This window comes from Macrotis lagotis, chromosome 4 (genome assembly GCF_037893015.1).
Source record: "Macrotis lagotis isolate mMagLag1 chromosome 4, bilby.v1.9.chrom.fasta, whole genome shotgun sequence".
Taxonomy (NCBI): Eukaryota; Metazoa; Chordata; class Mammalia; order Peramelemorphia; family Peramelidae; genus Macrotis; species Macrotis lagotis.
The window spans coordinates 79,142,074-79,165,935 of record NC_133661.1 but is presented as its reverse complement, the minus strand read 5'-3'; the positions used below and the strand labels follow the sequence as shown (position 1 = coordinate 79,165,935).

The 23,862-nt window shown below is 37.8% G+C and overlaps 1 protein-coding gene across 3 annotated transcripts in view; it reads right to left on the bottom strand.

Annotated features, from left to right (window-relative positions):
- BLNK (B cell linker) overlaps positions 1–23,862 on the bottom strand; it is a 175,327-nt gene that overhangs the window by 7,466 nt on the left and 143,999 nt on the right. For all 3 annotated transcript variants that reach the window (XM_074233256.1, XM_074233255.1, XM_074233254.1), the window contains exons 11-18: positions 20,372–20,450; positions 18,573–18,600; positions 15,563–15,611; positions 13,209–13,299; positions 10,673–10,704; positions 9,520–9,596; positions 7,627–7,710; positions 1,869–2,024 (exon numbers count right to left, since the gene is read on the bottom strand). In XM_074233256.1, coding sequence (XP_074089357.1) covers positions 1,869–2,024; positions 7,627–7,710; positions 9,520–9,596; positions 10,673–10,704; positions 13,209–13,299; positions 15,563–15,611; positions 18,573–18,600; positions 20,372–20,450 — 596 coding nt within the window. The remainder of the gene's footprint in view (positions 1–1,868; positions 2,025–7,626; positions 7,711–9,519; positions 9,597–10,672; positions 10,705–13,208; positions 13,300–15,562; positions 15,612–18,572; positions 18,601–20,371; positions 20,451–23,862) is intronic.

Genomic DNA, 23,862 nt, shown 5'->3' with positions numbered 1-23,862 from the left:
GAAGATGGAATTTTAAGCTGAGACATAAAGGAAGCCAGTATAGATGAGGAGTAAGAGCATTATAAGTGACAGCTAGTAAAATTTTTTGCTTAATGTGTGTGTGTGTGTGTGTGTGTGTGTGTGTGTGTGTGTGTGTGTGAGAGAGAGAGAAATAGAGAGAGAGAGAGAGAGAGAGAGAGAGATGAGAGAAATGAGTTTTTTGGTTTTATTTTAGTTTCTTTAAGATTCACCTAGAACTACAAAAGTTTCAAAATGCTTTTTGTTTAGAATGCTACTAGATAAAATAAATGTCAGAATGTCTGAGTACTCATTACCTTTAGGACCATGATAGTTGAGTGGGGGATATTTAGACTAGAGAAGAAAAGATTTAGGGGAAATCTGAGGGTCAAGTTATTTTCAAGGTTCTTGTGTAGAAAAGGGGCTAGGCTTAATTCTACTTGTACCCAGGTGATAAAACTAGGGACAAGGGGCAAAAATTGCAGTGAAGCAAATACATGTTTTTTAAAGATTTTAAAAGAAAGGCTTTCTAATAATTGGTCCTATTTCAAAATGGAATGGGAAACTGCCTCAAGAAATGGTGGGTTGCCCCTTCAGGAGTTGACACTTGTTGGGGTGGTTGTCAAAGGAGTCTTGTTTTGCTAGGGAGTGGGCTAGATGACCTCTCAGGATCATGTCCTCTTTGGGATTATGTGATTCATTTCTCTGAGCCTCTTTTTAAATGAAGAGGACAATATGGAATACAGTCAGTGGTCACTCAACACTTTCTAGAGCTAACATTTCAAGGGCACTTTTTGCCATCTAGTGGTATCTCTGTAGACACTGATGAGCTGACAAGGCCACCTCATGGCCAAAATGGAAATGCCCTTGGAATGAGCTGCCATCACCCTGCTGTTGAAAGTCTGATGAACTGCAAAGCAACTTTTATAATTTCTAATGATGAAATTTTGAAGAAATTACAATATGTCATATGGAGATGTGCCTTCATTTGTTTGAAATCTGGTCACATCAAGGGGAAGTTTGGGGTGTTGCTTCAGAATGCAAAACTGGAACCAGGGGATTGAAGGAAGCTTCCAGTTCAATTTGAGGAAGAGCATTCTATTACTTAGACCCACCTAAGAGGAAATAGGCTGCCTTAAGAAATCTCGAGCCCCTGATCTCATTAGTGTTTAAATAGAGAGGACAATGACCAGACTTTATCTCTATGCCAATTTTACCTATCCTCCAGCCTCCAGATCAAATTCTGACTCCTCTGCACTTTTTTCTTACTGTTCCAACTCAGTGGTCTTCTTATAGGGACTAGCTAAGCAGGGAAGAATTAAGCTTAAACACTTGTTCTGACTGAGGAGTTAAGACAAGTCTGACCATGTGTTTAGGAACCCCCCAATTGCGTCTTTCTTTGCATTTATATTCCTGACTCCAGCCTGGTAAACTGACCTTCAATACTTCTGTATAGGTTTTGAGACCTTGAGCTTGTGTTTCCAACCCTGTCCAGGTAATTCAACCTTTTTTTTTTTTCTTTTTGTACAACCTTTTTAGTCTTGCCTTGCTCACTAACTCTTTTTGGAATTTGGATCTTGATTTTGGTGTTTCTGGTCCAGGATTATAATCCTGACTTGAATGAACTCCATTGTCACTCTTGTCCTGAGCCTGGCCTTTATAATGCTTATGTCTGCCCATAGAATCCACAGAACAAGGATATCATCCTTGTTGTTCTTTGATTTTGTCATAAAGAAGTTACTTCCAGAGCCAGACTGTAAATCTGAGGTCTGGGCAGGACTGAGCAGTGGCCGTATTTGATGCTTCTTCTATATCAATATACAGGGGCTAAAACTCTCTAGCATACAGGTTGGACTGCCAGAATTACTCACCTCTTCACCATTTTTCTTACTTCCCAAAGCATATTGTTTTGTTGATTCAATATACCTCACAGGGATGTTATAAACCCTTCTGTTGTAGAATACGACTAATGTATATGGCTGCTTGGAGTTGTGACCAGAGCTTTTCCTTATAAGAAATGATCCATCCTAGTAGTAGAAGAAAATTTAAAAAACTCCATTATGATTAGTATTGCAATTACTACAAACAGGAAACCACTTTTAAGAATAACAAAGAAAAGTATTCATGGCCTTTGGATATCTTTTCATGGGAAAGGGCACTGGACTTCTCAGAAAATTTGATTTCCAATCCTGGATCTTTCACTTAGGATCATGAATTTAGGAGCTGAAAGGGACTGTGGAATTCTAATTCAACCCCTATATTTTACAAATAAAGAAACTGAAGCCCAGAGGGTCGGTATAACTGCCAATATCACATAGCTGTTAAGTGTCCAAGGCTTCTGTGATTCCAAGACTAGTTCGTTTTCTACTGCTGGCTGTGTGACCTCGGGAAAAATCACTTAAACTCAATTTCCTTATCTGTAAATTGGGGCTACTGCTGTTCTCACCCCTATCTCACACTATCAAATGAAATCAGGTAGATGGAAGTAATTTGTGAATTGTAAAATACTAATGAAATATGAAAAATTATTAGAATTTATGGTCTACCATTTTCAACAAAATTCCAGTTGGGATAATGGATAGAAAGTTGGCCTTGAAATCAAGTATCTTTGGGATCCTGGCTATGTGACCCTGGACAGATAGGATTTAACTTCTTAATGTCCTAGGTAACCCTGTAGGCCTATGAGGTACAGAGTATATGTCAATCTTCATTGGTAGAGGGTGTTTTTCTCATTTGAAAATACTAATGAACACTAATAAATCCAAATATCAATTCTAATGAAATCATAGGTCCCTATATTTAGTGAAACTGAAGGGGCATAGAATCATACATCAAATGACTGTAGGTACACACACACACACACACACACACACACGCAACATACACACATGCTGTTCAAACATTAAAGTGCTATAGAAATGAGATGTTGTCATTATACTTAAAGAGGACTTAGAAGTCAGCTAGTCTAACCCAGTTTACAGAGGGGGAGACTAAGATCTAGAATGAGGGAATGACTTTTCCAAGGTTATTCTGGTAGTAAAGCTTTAGTTGTAGGTTCACCTCAGGACTTCTGATTCCAACTTTCATTGTCTTTCCATTGTATCATGATGTTATAAATTGAAGGAAGTAAATTTGGTTATATGAATAGTAAATATACATGGATGTAAAATTGTCTCTAGACCTTTTAAAAAAAGATATTTTATGTGCATACCCTTTGATCCAGCAGTAACACTACTGGGTCTATACCCTGAAGAAATGATGAAAAAGGGTAAAAACATCACTTGTACAAAAATATTCATAGCAGCCCTCTTTGTGGTGGCAAAGGGGAATGGCTTAGCAAACTGTAGTATATATATATATATGTCATGGAACACTATTGTTCTTTTGGAAACCAGGAAGGATGGGAATTCAGGGAGCCCGAAGGGATTTGCATGACCTGATGCTGAGTGAGATGAGCAGAACCAGAAAAACATTGTACACCCTAACAGCAACATGGGGGTGATGATCAACCTTGAAGGACTTGCTCATTCCATCAGTGCAACAGTCAGGGACAATTTGGGGCTGTCTGCAATGGAGAATATCATCTGTATCCAGATAAAGAACCGTGGAGTTTGAATAAAGTCCAAGGACTATTCCCTTTAATTTAGAAAAAAAAAACCTGATATCTTATTGCCTGATCTTGCTATCATTTTTTTTTTAGGTCTTTGCAAGGCAATGGGGTTAAGTGGCTTGCCCAAGGCCACACAGGTAATTATTAAGTGCTCTATCCACTGCACCACCTAGCTGCCCCTGATCTTATACTTTATGTTTCTTCCTTAAGGATATGATTTCTCTCCCATCACACTCAATTTGGATCAATGTACAACATGGAAACAAAGTAAAGATTGACAAATTGCTTTCTGTGGGGGGTGGGGGGAGGGAAGTAAGATAAGGGGAAAAATTGTAAAACTCAAAATAAATAAAATCTTTAATAAAAAAGATATTTAAATTTTTTTTCCTATAATATCAAGTCAGTAGGATTTAAAAAAATAACCTTTGGTAAGAATCAACTAGGCATTTTATTTCCTCAGAATAATTTCCAATCTCTTTTTTATAAAGAGTAAAACTTTGAAACCTTGGGGCAAGGGTAGGTCAGATGGATAATTCTCCTTTGTGCTTCCTCATTCTTGTCCCTATTTCTCCTAGAAATCCTCATTATGAGGAAGGGGAATAAGATCTATCAGAAGTCAAGATGTAGAACTCTAGCCAGATTTTGGAGAAATTGTGTGATACTAATCTTCCTCCGTATCTGCTTTCCTTTCTCAAGGTCTAGAAAAAGCACAGAATGGTGTTCTTGGGCGGGGGGGGGGGGGGGGGAGTTAAAGCATTCTGTTTCATAGGTAAAGCTTGAAGAAACTTCTGAGGGTACGTATTTCACTCAAATGGGGTGCAGTGAAATATGGGCAACAGAATATTAGAGAGTATGGGAGACCACAGGAAGCAATTATGATCTGGTAACAGCATTTATCCATTATCAGGAAGGGGAGAAAAATTTATATAATTTATATAAAGCTAGAAGAATTGAATAGAATGGAGATAATGAATGTCAGGATCTACCAGGTTGATGCACTAATTTTCAGTTTCTTTATCACAACTGCATCCTATAGAGTCTATCCTGGTCTCCTGCCCCACTTGTGTCTGTGCCTCCCTGCCAGAATAATCTGAAAGCACAACTCTGATGATCTCATTCCCCTACTCAGAAACTTTAAACAGCTTTCAATGCTATATTGAATAAAATCCAAACCCCTTCACTTGTCATTCAGAGCACTCCATATTCTGACCTCAAACTGTCTTTCTAGCTTTAACTCCCACTGTGCTTCCTTCCAATGTGCTATCTCCAATTCTCTTTACTTTATTTTTTAATTGATATTTTATTTTATTTTTCCAAGTACATACTATGGTAGTTTTTCAACATTCATCCATTAGCAAATTTATGAGTTCCACATTTTTCTACATCTTCCCTTTCCTTCCCTATCCCCTTGCCTTGGCAACAAACCCAGTCTGGTAAAAGTTGAATATGTACAATTGAGTTTAACATATTTATGTATGAATCATATTATATCTATACTTTATTTGTATATAGAGACTTGCATGTGGTCTTTTCTGACCACACAGCACTTGGAACATGTTGTTGTTGTTCAGTCATGTTTGACTCTTTGGGACTCCATTTGGGGTTTTCTTGACAAAAACACTAGAGTGATTTTCCATTTCCTTCTTCTGTCCATTTTAAAGATAAGGAAACTGGGCCAAATAGGATTAAGTGACTTGCCCAGGGTCACACCGCTAGTAAGTGTCTGAGGCTGAATTTGAACTCAGAAAGATGAGTTTTCCTGACTTGGGTCATTGTGCTTTATGATACTATCTAACTTCCCCAATAGTACATACTTAATAATACTTGTTGACTCCAAGTAACCTATATTACAGGCAAATCAAACTATCCTGTGGCTTTGTTCAAGCTGTCCCTTTGCCTTGAAGTCCTCTTTTGCTTCTAGCTATTGGAATCTATCTCATTCTTGAAGACCCAGTTCAAATGATGCCTCTTCCTTGAGTACTTTCTAAGACCCCCTAGTTGGATGTGATGTCTCATTCTTCTGACCTTCCATAGTATTCAGTACCTCTCTTATTATTTATCTTATCCTCTCTGAAGGTACTATACTTATGGATAAGCACAGAGGGATGGGAAGGAGGTGAAGGATAGTTAGAAAAAGAGCAAAGCTAATGGAGAGACAGGGGATGGGTGAGGGATGGAGAACAGAAAGCAGAATGACCCAGCCAAATGTGTGAATGTTCTTGGAAGGAGCTGAGATATTTACCCTACTATTTCAAGTTACTATTCTGAGGGGAGAAGGGGGCAAGAAGCAGCTAAAATGTGATAAAATAATAACTGACTATAAATGGCAGGAGTAGGGAACCATTTTTACAGTAAGGGCCATCTGTATATTTATAGCATCATTTGCCTGCTATATATAATTAATTCACCCTATTGAATGTCGAGTCCTGCCAGTGGTTGCCATGGTGGTGACAGGTTAGGACATGACATTGTCCCTGAGGTAGGGCTTTAAAGTTTGCAAATTTCTTTATGTATTTCTCATTTGAACCTTACAACAGCTGAGGTAGGGATTCCATTTTACATGTGAGGAAATGGAAACAGAGAAGTAAAGCAACTTGTTAGTTGTCATAAGCTGGTAAGCACTGGAATTCAGCGCTTATGCCCCAATGGAAGAATGGCCATGCCATTAGCAGTAGCAAGTTTTGGAGAGAAGATGCTCCTTTCTGTTTTGAGAATGTTGAGTTTGGGGTCACTGTAATACATCTAAGAGATGCTAACTCTGATTTACTGATTCTAAACCCGACTCTCTTAACTCTCTCTAGAAGGCTGAAATTATTTTAGTTAGCATCTATTTCCAGGTTGTTGACCTAACATTTTTCTGGAGAAGCTGTGTAGTGTGGGAGAAAGAGAACTGGCCATGGAACTAAGAAGCCTGAGTCCAGCTCTCATCTCTACCCTAGACCTATTTTGTGACCTTGGATAAGTCGTGTGAAGAAACTAAGCTATTCTCTCCATAACAACAAGAAGCATATATTGAGCTTGCTCTGGCCAAGCAATGACTAAATTTTAAAAACAGTCCCTGCCCTCAAGGAACTCACATTCTAATATGGGGAATTCTAATATGCAAACTCATATACCTCAATCTAAATATAGATACATGTATATATGGTATATCATATATATGTAATGCATATTGTGTATATTACATACAGATACATATGGTTTTATATCTACATATAAATTTGGATGCAATCCAAAAGGAAAAAACACTGGGGGAAAATTAAGGGGGAATGGGAAAGGTGAGGTAATCACTGGCGCTTGAGCAAAACCCAGGGGTAGAGACAAGGAAGACAAACATTTCAAAGATAGCGTACACTCAATGAAAATGCACAGAATCAGACTGGAGTATCCTTTGCAAGGAACAGGAAGGAGGCTAGTGTCACACAGTCGCAGAGTTTTTTTTGGATGGAAGTATAAGAAGACTAGAAAGAGGAAGGAGACACACTATGAAGGGTTTTAAAAAGCAATCAAAGGGGAGTCACTGGCATTTGTTCACTAGACCTGCACTTTCGGAAGATCACTTTGATGACTAAGTGTAGAATTAATTGGAGTGGGAAGAGACTTTCCCAATGAGACAAAGAGACTCAGGAGGAAACGACTGTAATGTAGATCTGGATCAAGCTGGTCTAGTGGCAGCATCAGAGCAGAGAAGGGGCGTATGTGGAGGTGCAATGGACAGGACTTGGCAGCAGATTGAGTTTGGGGTAATGGGACAGGAGAGATCGAATGAGTGGTCAGAGATGACAGCTAGGTTGTGAGACTGGGTAATTGAGAGGGAATTTAGGAAAATGGAAAGGTTTGGGGGGAAAGATAATGAATGAAGTTTTAGACATGCTGAATTTAAATTTTGCCTCTTTGGGGTGCCATGAGGACAAAATGAGAAAAATGAATGCAAAAAATATTTTACAAAACATGAAATATCACACAAAGGAAATGTCAATGTTAGACCAGGCACAAATTTTGGAATTATAAAAACACACCTTATTGGATTTGTATAATGCAGCCTCTGCTGATTTTCGATCACAGGCTCCAGCATACCACGGTCTACAATGAACATCAGCTTCCTGCAAAACCAAAGGCATACTGAAAATGCTAATAATGCATTGGAGAGCCTGGAGAGCACCCTGTCTTTTAGATGCACAAGAAGAGACCATGGAAAAAGTACAGAATTCGAACATCCCTCAGTTCATAACCTATTTGTGTCCCATGTGTCCTTGAAAAAGTTTCAGTCTCTCTGGGGCTAGAAATCACTCAGTTTTTACATCTGTAAAATAAGGAGGTTAGACTAGATGACCTCCCCTGGGAAGCTAGAAACTGTGTGTGTGTGTGTGTGTGTGTGTGTGTGTGTGTTTGGAATTTAAGATAGGTCTATAGAACTTATGGAAGGTGGGGGAAAAGGGCACAGTTGAGTATAGTGTAGTACTCTTACCTACCTTTATAGCTATGAGAAACCCAAGGAAATTCTTCCTGTTAGGGAGATGGGAATCTCCACTTATCACTTTTGGGACCCTCAAAGGGGTCCACAGTCATTTGAAAAAGGTCACATCTACCACTGGGCTTATCTTCTTCCATAGTTCATTTATCACCTCTATGAAATCATCTTCCAAATCTCTATATTTCACATTTCTCTGCCTAGAGCTCCCATCCCATATCTCCAGATACTTTTTGGGTTAGCACCATCTAGATTTCCCACCATGACCTCAAATTTAACGTCCTGCCTTCTCTCTAAATATGCTTCTCTGTAAATCTATATTTTTCTGATGGCATGATCATTCTTACTGTCTGTTACCCAAACTTAGGACCTCGGACTCAATTTTCACTCCTCTTTCAACCTTGCCCCTCTCCTCTGCCAGTCTAGTCAGGTCTTAAGTCTATTTTTGATAACTCCTATCTCCCTCCTCTTTTTAAATTCTTATTGCAACTGCCTTAGTTCAGGCCCTCCTTATCTTGTGCCCAGGTTGCTGTAATCATCTTCTAGTTGGATTTTCTGCTTCTTGTCTACTTCTCTTTCCAGCTGCTTTTCATATTGCTGTCCAAGGGAGACTCTTATACAGCAGGGAGAAGACCCCTGGACTTGGAATCAGGATGCTGGAGATAGAAGAGTTATTCTATCATTCTGTTACCTAGAGCAACCTGATGCAGTCTTAGTCACCTCATCCAAAAAACTGGGCTCATGATGCTTGCCCTGCCTATCTTATAAAGTCATTGTAGGGAAAGTACTCTGTAACTCAAAGTTGTTTTTTTTTTAATTGACAGGAGTCATTATTAGTAGAAATCATTAGAGAATAGCACTTTGATCACATCGTTCCTCTACCCCAAAATGTTGCCTTTTTTTCTTTTTTAACATTACTTTGAATAATATATATATATACACACACACACAAAGGAATATGTAGGCATATTGTATGTATGTTTGTGTGTATGTACTTCATGCACACATGTTATTATATACTTAGATTTATATATAATACATGTATGTGTGTAGATAAGTATGAGTGTAATATATATATGCATATGTACTTGTTTTCACCCCGCAGTGAAATATAGGCTTCTTGAGGGCAGGTATTGTTTCATTGATGTATTTGTTTAGATTGGCATGTGGGAGGGATTTGATTAATGCTTCCTTTATCACAGTTATTTTGTGCACATATTTTGTCCTCATTGAATTGCATGCTATGTTCCTATTTTTATATCTCTAGGAATTTGCATCTAGCAGCTGCTTGGTAAATGTTTGTTAAATTGAATTAAATGGAAGAGTTTATGAAATGCTCACACACAGAACTCCGTGAAAGGTCCATCTAGATAACCCTCCCTTCTGTTGCTGTGCTCCTTCACCAAATGAAGAGTTGGTACTTACAGGGATAATTTCATACCTGATCTAATGAAGAGGAATTGGCTGGAAAGCTGGGTAATGAACTATCCATGTTGGGACTTAACACCTCTGGAGGCTCTAAAAAGGATTTGAAATTAGTCAAAAAGAGAATATAAGACTTAGTCCCTGCCCTCAGGAAGTGTGCAGTCTGGCTGTGAGATTAAGCAGAAATATGATAAACAACTATAGATCTATAGAAAAAATATATAAGGGAAGGTATATAGAGGATTTTGCATGGATATATTACAAATAATCCTTGATGTAATGACCCGATAGCTGTACTCAGAACTAGGAGTTCTGGGTTCTAATCTTGGCTATGCCACTAACCCAATCTGTGACCCTGGCTAAATTCCTAGACTCTTTTCCTTCCTTCCTCCCAACTTTCCTTATTTCTAAAATGCAAGGAGTGAGGGAAGGAATGCTGGACAAAACAATATTGGAGATCCCACGTACCTTGGTTCAGTGCTTTTATAATACTCTCCAATTAATTCAGTATAATATTCCTTTTTACCCCTATACCCGTATAAGGATATTTACATAAGAAAAATTAAGGATTTGGCATTAACTCACAATGGAACTTAATTTATTTAAAACTAAACCTGTCATTTGTACTACCGGTGCAGATCAGAACCCTGCCTATAAAAGATGCTGGGGCTCTGAAGATATCTAATTAGTACAAGAGACCTGAACTCAGGTTTTCTTGACTCCAAGGCTAGCTCTCTCAGAATCTTTCTTATAATTCACTATTTCAAGGATCTTTGATTTTGTCAGAGATTCCAGTCTTTCCATGATTTGGTAGATTAGAGGATGACCTTCAGTGGTTGTTGGCCTAGAGTTGACTTGGTGATGAACTTTTTTGAGGTTACCTAGACTGGTCCTCATATGACAGGCATTCATGGATATTCAAAACTGTCCCAGCATGGTAAGACCTGTAAAGCTTTCATTGCATTAACATAGCCTTGAAGAACTCAAGGTTAGCCTCATGTCAGAATGAGGAATTGAGGAGGGAGTCTGAGCTCTCTAGCTTCAGTATTTTTGGAAGGTTGCTTGCTTATATTTATTGAATTAACCAGAAAGTGAATGGCCAAATCTTTTAATCTGTATAATCTTGTTGTAATTAAAACCACCTTTAATTTTATTAGCAGTGCACTTACTTGGTGGAGGTACAGGTTTCTGTTGGACTGGTCTGAAATAAAAGAGCAGAGATTCAGTTATGGAGGAAATTGAGCATGAATTCCCCCCCCCCCCCCCCCACTGCACACACACTTTTTTTTTCTTTGAAAGACAAAGATTTAACTTTAAAGAATATAAATGCTGGCAGAGACAGTTATCAAAGAGTATGTCTGGAGTACAAGCTATATGACCTTAAATGTTCTGGGCCTCAGTTTCTTTATTCATAAAATGAGGGGGTCAGGCTATATGGTCTTTAATCTCTGCTATGGTTGAACTAGGTTGTGGTTCTTAGAGATTCTCTGTTAGTCTATATTATCAGCAGGATTGTGCTCCATACAAGGGTTCCCTTGATTCTAGAGGCTTAGCAGGGAGGACTTTTTTATGACCGTGTTTCAAAAGACTCCATGAAATGGTTTATCTTATATCATACTCCACAATGAAGGACTCCTTCTAAGTGGAGTTACCATTGAGTCTGTTTTAATAAATCCAGTATTAACTATCAGCAAAAAGTAATAAATAATTACCATGCTCAAGTCCCTAAAAATAATTTATTAAATTGATGTGGATTTGTAATAAGACTGTCTGAGTATGATTCTAACTGTACTTCTTACTTATTCAGAACAAGTCTTTTAACCTCTAGGAGTCAGAATTAATCATTTCTAAAAGTCTTCCCCTCCCCTTCCCCCATATTGTGACCCCAAATAATTAAACAAAGAAGATAGGGCAGAATGTTTGATAACCACAAATACTATGTCAATAAAGGTGATCTTCATTCCTCTTATTTTTAATGCTCTCTGCAACTTTACTTGCCAAATTGATTTGTTACATAAAACTTTTTTTTCTTCATAGAAAATTTAAAGAAACATTTTCATATAACTCAAATAAGATCAGAACTCTTTATCAAGATGGAAGTATCTTGAACAAGTGGAACACACACAAGCTGGAATGAGAAGATATGGGTTCAAATTCAAATTCTAATGCTTTCTGTGACCCTGAATAAGTCACTTAACTTTCCTAGGATTCAGTTTACTCATCTGTAAAACGAAGAGATTGGATTAGATGACCTTTTAAGTCTCTTTCAGCTCTATAGCCATGACCTTTTTGGGGTCACACATTTTATAGTATTGTATATTATCGATGTACATTTCTCTTGGTCATCTATTAGACTGTAGATGATGGATATGATTGTCCTTGATGGCAGGAACTATGTGTCTTCTCTCAATTTTGTATCTGCTTTCCTAGGATGTAGCATAGTGCTCCCTCTGGGTGTGCTAGATGCTAAATAAATATTTTCTAAATGAATGAAATCCAGGAAATTATCACCTATCTTTGCCCCAACCTATTGCCCACAATCCCCTTTGAGTTCCATAGGATCTTTCTACCCATCCTTCTCTTAACACTAAGGATTTTTGTCTTAGCTCTTTCCCATCCAAGACATTGCTAATAAGACATCCCTTTGGGAATCAGGAGAGCCATGTCTACATCCTGGCTCTGCTACATGTGGGCTGTTAAGAATAAAAATAGTTTTTGTAGTAATTGTGTGTGAGGTAACAAGGGCATAATCTAAGTTTGTGACTATGGGAATGGAAAGGGGAATCAAATCTGGAACATATTTTGAAGGAAGAATCAATGGGGTTTGGCGCTGGACTGGAAGAGAAAAAAGGAAAGTTGATGGACTTTGAAAGGGACTTCATGAATCAAAGAAGACAAACCATGGCCTTAAGACCCCAGAACCTGAGAGAATGTCTGCCACTATTGTCAGAAACATGAATTTCAGGAAAGAGAGCCCATCTGGTGGAAGAAATGAGTTTGGTGTCAGAGACTGTGGCTTTTTGGAGTTGAAATTGACCCAAATTCTGATCTTTCCACCTTTTGTTTTGGCTTTGTAGAAAGAAATTGTATAAATATCAATGGACTTTAGACAGAGTTGGGATCCATGTGGCCATCTAATTCCAATCAATCTTTTTACAGATGAGGAAACTGTGACTAGCCTAAGGTCATGTGGGTAGTAAGTGGAATATTTGGGATTTGAAACCAGATTCCCTGACTCTAAACCCAGTCCTCTTCACTGTATCACACAAAACAGTTGTGCCTTTTTCATTGGTAAATAGCTCTGAAAGCGGAAGTAATTACCTCAGTAATTCAACAAACACACAAGCAAACCCACTTTCTATGTTATTTGGATAAATGTTGGTGAAAAGTTGAGGTGTTAAGGTCTCAACTACCTTGACAATAGCCTCCATTTTCTTCATTATTCAGGTACATGAAAAGAAGGGCTGTTGTGATATAATTTTCATAGAAGGCTCCCAATCTTGATTCAATGGCTAAATGTTGGAATTTTAATTTATATGGGGCCAACACATTCATTGAGTGATCAAACTTCTCTTTATTTGCTGAAAAAAAAGTGCCCATTAGCTCAGAATCAGCCCCAGTCCATGAAAAGGAAGCTACCCTGGGCCTGCGAATGCTACTTACTATGGTGATGAGAGAGAACACAAAGAAGAAAATAATTCCTACTTGTTGACCGTGGGAAATGCTGATGGGTGGGAGAGATCCAGCCGCGGGCCAGGTGCTCGGCTTCGGTGACGTTCTGCAGGTATAGGTTTTTCTACATGGAGAAAGTTTGCAGTTTAGCATTACAGAAAAAATGTAATTTTCTCTTTGAAACAACAAAACTGAGTGGGAAAAACTGATCTGCATCCTACCTTGCCGTTAGATATGTATCTGTCTGTCCTATCAGAGCTCACCTCCTGTCCATTCTCTCAGACTTAATGTCAACTCCTTGCATGGGCAATTCACAGACTCTTTTGTAACTGGAGCTTTTGGGACCCTAGTTGACTTGTGTAATCTTACCCACACCAGTGTGAGAAAGAGGACCTTGACAGCAGGGTGAGCAGAAAAGAAGGACCCCTCTGCTACCCTAACTTTCCTTTAGCTGGAGTCCCTGAAATGTCCAAATCGGCATGCCATTTTTTTTTCATATAAAAAGTGAATGGAAGTTCCAAAGAGAATAATTTCAGCTCAATATGAGAAAGAAATTTGTAACATTGAGAACTGTCCAAAGTAGACTGAGAGGACCTGAACAAATCATCCACCCAACTTCCAAATCTTAGTCTTACCAACAGTAAAAAGGGGTGAGGGGAGGAAGGTCCCATTGGCCTAGATGGTTCCTTCTCTCTCTGACTTCTGCTGTTTCTAGAGGTATCCATGAAGAGGCTAGGGATGTTAGAGAAGAGCTTCCCATTTCATAGGATCCAAGTGAATGATGACAGTTACAGGGTTGAACCCAGGCCCTCTGGCGATAAAGTCCTGCTGCGCTACTCTACTCTGCCTTCAGATCAACCTTCTAAAGTCCCTCCAAATCCCAAGACTCGATGAGTGCATTGTTCCTATCATGGTGCTATACCGATCCTAAAGATCGCTCTGAGATGCACATGGGTAAGCTTCAGAGGGAAGAGAGAGAGTAGATGAGGTTTTGTCTAAACTCTAGGCTGCTCCTGTGGTTTTTTACTTAGCAAGGACAGAAAGAAAACAAGTGAAGAACCAAAGCTAAAAACTATTGAAATAGGGTGACTAAAAAAGAAATAGACAAAAAGGAGTAAACCAAGAGGTAGCCAAGGAGAAACCTGTGCACAGAGGAAAAAAGGTCAATTTATACCTAAGATATGGTTTTTATGTTTTTTGGTTTTTTGGGGTTTTTTGGTTTTTGCAAAGCAAATGGGGTTAAGTGGCTTGCCCAAGGCCACACAGCTAGGTAATTATTAAGTGTTTGAGGCCAAATTTGAACTCAGGTACTCTTGACTCCAGGGCTGGTGCTTTATCCACTGTGCCACCTAGCTGCCCCCTAAGATATGGTTTTGAGTTTTGAGTTAGAAACTGTCCATTTGCTAATAAGTTCAGAGAATTTAACAAGTTAAGAGACTTAAATTAGAGAAGTATTTTTGAGTCATTTTGAAAGCTGGGTCATCTTAGCAAGGGAAGTAAAGTTAACTGTGATTTGTGGCAAATACAATGAATAAAAAGAATGGAAATAAAGGGAGGTAAGACATACAAGAGAGACTTTGAAAGCAATGCAGAAAGTTCTTAATCTTTTGTGTCAGAGAGCCTTTTTTCAGAAGCCTGTTTTTGAATAATTGAAGGATGTGTTAAATTTCAGTTAGAGATGAGTGAAAATAAAGATGTAATTTTTTTTTCCATTCAAGTTCATGGACCCCCTTAAGTCTATGCATGATGTCCAACTTAAGAATCCCTCTCTAAATTCTTGGAAAGGCAAAAAGAACAAGTGCTCTTTGAACTCATATTTGTTTATTTAGCTCACTTCAAATCCTGATTCTGATTTTTTTTTTTTTAGGGTTTTTGTAAGGCGATGGGGTCAGGTGGCTTGCCTAAGGCCACACGGCTAGGTAATTATTAAGTGTCTGAGGCCGGATTTGAACTCAGGTACTCCTGACTCCAGGGTCAGTGCTCTATCCACTGTACCACCTGGCCGCCCCTAAATTCTGATTCTGAATAAGTAATTCTTCACTTTTGAATAGGCCTTATCTGATGATTTCAGTTCCCCTGAGTTTTGGTTTCCTCTTTGTAAAATGAGGGATTTAGACTTGAGGGCCTCTGAGGTCTCCTCCTGCTTTATCTTCACTTAGAAATCAGATGACTCTCTGCAAGGGGACAGATGATGCCATAAGGGCTGGTACATAGTCATGGACTTGATAATAGGAAGTCTTTGTGTTTGTAATCTAGGCACTTAACTGCTGTTTGCAGAAAGTACTTTATTTCAGTTTAAGAAATAATCAGTTTAAAATAATTAGATACATAATAATTTCCCCAACTCCCTCTACCAACCAAATAAAATTAAAGAAAAAGTTTTTTACCTTTAACTTCATGGCCACTCAAGGTATTTTGTGGAGGGAGAGCTGGAGCCTGCAAAAACCAAATAAAGTCAGGCAATTTGACATCATTTGAAAATAAACATTTTAAAATGCCCTGAGAAATCCAGGCAATGTTACTAAAATAGACATCTTAACAGAGCATTCCTCCAGTTGTAGCTGACTTACAATGTCTTGTGCAAAAATACTATTTTTTAAGATTACAAAAATATTCTCCAATTTAATTAACTATATATGCAAATATAGTTATTATATATTCATATATACATATATGTCAATTGACATAAGTTTAAAACTAGAATAATCTTTTCAGTGGCTAGAGCAATAAGTTTGTTTATAGGAATTCATACAGTGCTTTTCACTCAAGTGGGGGGGCAGCAAATTCTAGTGACTGATACCTGAAAACAAATGGAAAATGCTAATTATTGGCCATTGATCAGATTTAGGGGTTCTCCACTGATAGGTTGGAGGAATGTTTATGCAAAGGTTTTGCAAATCCATAAATAAGCAAGACCATTTCTGTATGTTGGATTAATAATAATAATAATAGTAATAGTAATAATAATGATAATGATTCCTATTATTTATATAGCATACTAATGTACATCACCTCACTAGATCTCTACATCAACTCTGTGGGATAAGTACAATTCTTTATCCCCATTTCACAAATGAAAAAACGGAGACTAAGAAAGATTAAATGATTTGACTAAAGTCACACAGCTGGGAAGTATCTGAGGTAGGTAGGGGTTTAATTCAGGTCTTCCTGATTCCAAATCTAATTCTCTCTTTACTCAACTATATAACCTGCTTACTTTGTCTCACATTTACATGTGTATCACTATTTTTCAAATATATAGAGATACTATAGTGATTAGTTGAACCCAAATTTATTTAAAAGCAATTTTGAGGGTCAAAAGGCAAGATGGAAAAATTTTCTCACTTAAACAAATCAAGGAGGAAGGTGCTGGGAGAACAACTGAAACTTGAAACTCATGTTCATTTGAGGCTTCAGAGGAGGGAAAAACACATACATTTGAGTACAGAAATACATTTCATTCAACAGGGAAACAGAAGGGAAATGGAAGAACAAGAGGGAGAGTAGATTGAGCAAGCAATTGGTCCTAAGCAAAACAAACTAACCAAGTATTGCAAAAATATTTATATCAGCTCTTTTTTGTAATGATGAAGAATTGGAAACTAAAAGTGGAGTGCCCATCAATTGGGTAATGGCTGAAGAAGTAATAGTATTTGATAATATTACTGAAATGATGAAGAGGCGATAAAAGAAACACCTGGGAAGACTTGTATGAACTGATGCAGTGTGAAGTGTGCAGAACAATTTAAACAACAGCAACAATATTATAAAGATAAATGGCCTAGCACAAATTCAGAGGGTTTATGATACTATATACCTGGTATATGAACAATAGAAAGATTATCTCATGATAAAGAGGTGATAGATTCAGAAGGCAAATTGAGACTTTTTCTCTCCTTGGATGTGGCCAATGAGGGAATTTATTTTGCTTAATTATACATATTTGTAAAAAAGAATTTTGTTTTCTTTTATCACTGAGGATGGGGCAGGGAGAGATGGAAGATACAAAAGGTGAATTTTCATTGATCAAAAATGAATAAACTTTAATTGAATTTATGGTAGCTTTTGCTTATATATTTTTTTCTTAGTCAATGGCTATTCATGATAAATTCATTAGATACACATAAAAATTTTGATGTTAAAAGAGTCTTCATTTTTGTAAGTGTCAAGATATGTCCAGTGCCTATAGACCATGTTGGTTCCCATTCCTTCCTAGATCTCCTCCAATCTATATTTAGGATTTATGTTTGTATCATCTCTTTTCTTACAGATGGCAGCTAAATCTAGATAATATGAAAGGAGTGAGCCAAAGTGGGCATTAGTTTATTAACAAATGGCCATGATGCAAAGGTGGGCCATGTGGCTTCAGTAGAATTCTAGTTTGTTCATGCCCAGGTAATGCCAGTCATGCCACCCTCTGAAATCAGCTCCCTAGTTGATTGTTAGGGAATCTATACCTCAGGTCTTAGTAGAACATTTCTGTGAGGGGTGGTGTCTTTGGAAATCTGTTCTAGAGAGCAGAAATATGATTTAAAGCCACAGTGGCTTTATATTCATTATAAAGGTTTCCACTATAGCTGTCCACTCCTTAGAAAGTATAACTTCAACTAGTATTTTTACCATTGCTAAATATGACTTCCTTAAGAAAGGCTGCTTTGTTTTTGCTTTTATTTGGAAATTGCTTCAACTTTTAACCAGGATCATTATCATAATATATTAATTAAAAAAGCAACAACAAAAAACAATGAGATTGCCTACTGCCCACATATTCTTCCCATCTTTTCACACCTTAAAACCCATATATTGATGAAATCAAGGTGTCTCCTGAAACTCTTTCAAGTGGAAAACATTTTTCTAAACTTCAATTAAGATAAAATAAGTCATGATCTAGTCAAGTACATACTGATAGTATTTGAGATAATGCCGCAATCTCAGGGGTCTGCACAGTCTCTATAAAAAGAAGGTTTTAAGAGTGAGATAACCAGTGTTTAACTAACACTGTTGGAGAAAGAAGATCCCCTGATTTCATTAATTAGTACCAGTTAATAAACTGGTAAACATACATCACTAACCCTAGAATTAGGAAGGCCATTAACTCAGCTACCATAATTTGATGGAAATGTCTCCGGAGAACAGTTTTGCTGTGATTCTTTGCTTACCAGTCAATTGTCTGGCTTATGATTTGGTCTCTGTCCTAGACCTACTAGAAAGAATGTGCCATGCAAAATGATTAGCATCAACTAACAATATTATAAATTAATAAACTGACATTCTAGTTTTCAGATGAGTTTTTCTTTCAGGCTTCTTGGCACACACCTGGAATCCCAAGTACCAGTAGACATTACAGAAAAGATGATACCATCTTATATCAAAACCATAGATTCAAAATCAACTTACTGTCTTTAGTGGAGTTGCTGTTTTCTTCCTAGAGAATAAAAAGAAATCAATAATAAAGAAAGCTCTTGTGATATGACTTATAAAATTTAAGCCAGCTCCTTAGAAGCAACTATCCTCTGACCAAGGTCTGAGAGCAGATCAGAAGTAGCTGACATCTGTGTAGCATCTTTATGGTGTGTAAAGGCCCTTGACCCCCACACTGTCTCATTGGAACCCCACAACCCTCCAATGAAGTGGAAACACCAGGATTCTTATCTCCATGTTAACAGTTGGGGAACAAGACTCAGAAAAGAGCAGTGACTCGAGGTCACAGGAACTAGTAATCACACAGGACAGAAAGATAAGAGAAGCATTAAAATACAATACAAAGAATTCAGGTTCTGAATCAGAAGACTTGGCTCTGCTGCTTGTTAAATGGATAATAAATGGTCTTGGGCAAGTCACTTCACATCTGAGACTGTTTCCTCATCTATAAAATAGGAATAATATGGCTTATATTAGATTGTTCTGTAGACCAATCACAATGTATGTGAAAGCTATGAGCTGATTATCTGTACTATTAAAATAATCATGATTATCATAATGATAATAGCTCATATTTCTATCATAATTTAAAATTTTACAAAGTACTTATATCAACTAGCCCATATAGTCACCCAGTAAGTCTCTGAGGCAGGATTTGCACTTGGGTCTTCCTGAACCTATTGTCCAGAGCTCTACCACATTATCTCTTTTGTACTAAAAGATTCTTATTTTTTAAAAGATGCCAGTTTACTCACTGTTTATTACTTAAAACAGAGGTAGAGTCTCAGAGATAAAGGCCAGATACTACTGAAGATTGAAATGTCATCAGAAATGCTGACATGGCATAATAGAGAAATAATGTAAATATTCAAGGAAATGTGACTTAATTTTCCCTGAATTTTTTCCCTAAAATTTAGACTTGCTTCCCAGAAATATTTCTTAAATATTAACATCATCGAAAAAAGTGCATTGGGTTTTCTCAGGAGGTAGTGGTTTCTACCTCAGTAAGTAGAAGACTCTACCTCCTTGAAAGTCTTCCAGCAGAACCTGGATGACCACTTGCATTATATGTTGTGATGGTGATTCTAATTCTGGTATAGTTTAGTCTAGATGACGACTGGGGTCTCTTCTAATTCTGAAATTCTGTGGTATCTTGGGTCACTGTGTCCTGGGGAAGGCAATTGGTGTGTTTTCCTCGGTAGTGATTCTAGGCTCACAGAGAACTCTCTAGATCTCAAATTAGGTTTCTCAGGAAGCTTCCCAACAAAGAGATTAGAACCTGGACAAATGGCATCAATCATCTGACTAGTTTTAGGTCCCATAGTAATATTCCCTGTCTCTTGACTGTTGAGTTCATCAATAATGTGCATAGATTCCCTAGGGCTTGTTTACCTCCAAGTCAGTCAGTCACACAATAGGCGTTAATTTAGCACTTATATGGGCACTTTGATGAGTTGAATTCCTGAGGCTGAGATGCTAAGAATCTAGACCCACCTGATAAGGCTTTGGTGTAATAGAAGTAATAATAGGTAATAGAAGCCCAACCTTTGGAGCCCATTGACCATTCTCTGTTCTGGCCATTTCCCTTTCAACTTTGACAAGAAGCACAACCAAAAGAACCTCCTTTTGTTCTTCTGCCTAAATTATTTACTGCAACAGAGCTGGTTCCCTTTGGAGATTGCTTAAATCTAGGCTGCTGCTCTTACCCTCAGAGGAAAAACAATCTCAGCTTTAACGTGCTAAATAGGATTTCTTTTTTTGTGGCAGGTGCTTACCAGACCCTTGGGAGAGGTGATGGGGCTTGAATTGATGAAGGAGGCTTGGATTCCCGAGCTGTGGCATTGCTGTTATCACCTGAACACAGTGTACATAAACAACAGTCAGTCCTAAATCTTCAGATCCTCAAATAGAATTTTCACAGTAAAATAAAACCACATTTTAGAAATACAAATTCAATCTTTTGTTGTTTTAAGTAAGACAGTTCACCATCATCTCAATCATAAGAACTAACATTGATATGTCATGTTATGACTTGCAAAGAACTTTACTGGAACTGTGAACTCATCCAACTTTTCTGAAGAGCAATTTGGAATTACGCCCCAAAGGCAACAAAGATGTGCATGCCCTTTGATCCATTAATACCACTACTGGGTCTATACCCTGAAGAGATTATGAAAAAGGGAAAAAAAAAATCACTTGTACAAAGATATTCATAGCAGCCCTGTTTGTGGTGGCAAAGAATTGGAAATTCTTTTTTTCATTTGGGACTTAGCAAACTGTGGTATATGTATGTCATGGAGCACTATTCTATTAGAAACCAGGAGGGATGGGAATACAGGGAAGCCTAGAGGGATTTGCATGAACTGATGCTGAATGAGATGAGCAGAACCAGAAAAACACTTTACACCCTAACAGCAACATGGGGGTGATGATCAACTTTGATGGATTTGCTCATACAAACAGGGCAACAATCAGGCACAATTTTGGGATATCTGCAATGGGGAATGCCATCTGTATCCAGACAAAGAATTGTGGAGTTTGAACAAAGACCAAAGACTATTACCTTTAATTTAAAAAAATTATCTTATTATGTAATTTTGCTATCTCTTATACTTTATTTTTTTCCCTTAAAGATATGATTTCTCTATTGTAACATTCAACTTAAATCAATGAATACCATGGAAACAATGTAAAGACTAACAGACTGCCTTCTGTGGGGGGTAGGGGTTGGAAGCAAGATTAGGGGAAAAATTGTAAAACTCAAAATTAAAAAAAAAAGAAAAAAGAGCTTTACTGATGTGATCTCATATACTAATAATAGCAAACATTTATATAACATCTGCTATGTGTAGGCACTGTACTAAACACTTTCCAAATATTATTTCATTTGATTCTCACATTTGATTCTGGGTAGATGAACAACCTCTTGTCTTTAGCTGTGAGGCTTGATCTCGTGTCTGCCAGAATGGGAGTAGAAAATATGATGCACACAGAGGTGGGAATACTCCTCCCGGGAGCCTCTCTGATCAAAGGGCTTAGCTGACTGGAGGTGAGAAGGGAGATAGGAATCTCTAATGTGTCTCTGTAAGGTCAGGATAGGAATCCAGATTTGAATCTTGCTAGTTTCCTAGAAATGTCTTTCAAGGGTTCATCTATTTTGGGGGTAAGAGGAAAATCACTAAAGGTAAACAAAGGGACCTAGAACCAGAATCCCAGAATCTCATGCCAACCTGGTCACTTTCCACTCTACCTGCAACAACCCTTTCAGTCTTTATGAGATGCTGGGGCTGCTACATATGAGACTGATGGCAAAAGACGGAAGGATTTTCAGAATTGTGAAGAGAGGGCTGAAATTTAGGGCAGAAAGTAGAATCTCTGACCTCATCAGTCTGTGGGTCAGTTACAGAAGTTGGGAGGAGGTAGGTGGAATAGATTTCTGTTCTTGGTCACTCTGTGATATAATGATGACTTTAATGTGTGAGAAAGAATTAGGGAGTAGCTAAATCCTGGAAAAGAGAAGGTTAGGGTATGAAGGGCATAACTGTCTTAAAATATTTAAATGGCTGCAATGTCAAAGGACTAGGAGCAATGAGGAGAAAAAAAGGACAGTTGCAAAGAAACCAATTTAGACTTGCTTTCCAGAAATAATTCTTAAATATTAGCATTATCTAAAAGTGCATTGGGTTTCCTCAGGAGGTAGTGGGTTCTGCCTCAGGAAGTGGAAGGTTCTATCTCCTTGAAGGTCTTCCAGACAAACCTGGATAACTACTTGTCTTACATGTTGTGATGGGGATTCTAATTCTGTTATAACTTTATGACTAATGGGGTCTCTTCTAATTCTGAAATTCTATAATTCTATATGATTCTTGGTACTCATTTCTCCCTAGGGTAATGATAGAGAATTGAGAACTTGTAGAATAAGACATAGTAGATTTATGGTAATAACTGGAAGATTAAAGAAGTTAGACCAAAAAATGGGGAAGAAAGGCATTCTTCAAAGCCTGCTCAGTGACTGAGGTGGATAGAAACCATGCTTTCATAATGGAAAAATGATCACAGAGCATCTAGTTTTATTCCAAGGAGATGGGAAAACAGAGAAAGAGCTGGGCTTGGGTTATAAGGGAGGAATTTGGGATGGGGGGGGATCAAGGGAGGAGATAGGACATGATGAGTAACAGAAATTAAGAGAAAGGACATCTGCATGCATCATATGAAGAGGGGCTGGGAGCTATAAGCTTTGCCTCTGCTCTTGCAAGGGGCTTTCTGCATCTTTTTCTGCTGAATGGATGTAATAAAGGGATCCAAGTCATGGGGGCCAAGGTTCGGGCAACTGATAAGACTTTGAAATTAATGATTATTCTTTGTAAGTAGCATCATTTCCCATTACTAATTTGGGAGGCATCTTAGATTGTTTTCCTTCTAATATGCATTTAGTCACCAAATCCCAGCATCCTTTAAATCCATCTTTCTTTATTTCCATCGCCATTATCCTATTATTAACTCTCATTAAGATCTGCCTGGAATTTAAGGCAGGAACAGGTTCAGGAGGTTTAAAGGGATGGGGAATGGGGCACACCCAGCATCCCTAAACTCATGGCAGGTGGGCACATCCTACCTAGGTATCAGTTAGCTTTTAAAATAAACTGATGCACTTGGTGTTTTTTTTAATTCTCCAGACAAGTAAATTTAATCTTTGAACCATAGATAATATGAGCTTATTTTTATGTCAAATTAAAAGATTCCTGAAAGAGTGGCCAATGGATCCTTTACTTAAGATACTCCAAACTCAAACTCTGCCTAGCTCTTTCTATGACACCAATATGGTGCTGATACCTAAACCAGGAAGAGTTAAAACAGAGAAAGAAAACTATAGACCTATCTCCCTGATGAATATAGATGCAAAAATCTTAAATAAAATCTTAGCAAAATGACTCCAAGAAGTCATCACTAGGATAATACATTATGACCAAGTAGGATTTATCCCAGGAATGCAGGGCTGGTTCAATATTAGGAAAACTGTCAGTGTAATTAATTATATCAATAACAAATCTATCAGAAATCATGATTATATCAATAGATGCTGAAAAAACTTTTGACAAAATATAGCACCCATTCCTGTTAAAAACTCTAGAGAGCATAGGAATAAATGGACTGTTCCTTAGAAAAATAAGTAGTATCTATCTGAAACCATCAACAAGCATCATATGCAATAGGGATAAGCTAGAGGCATTCCCAATAAGATTGGGGTGAAACAAGGGTGCCCATT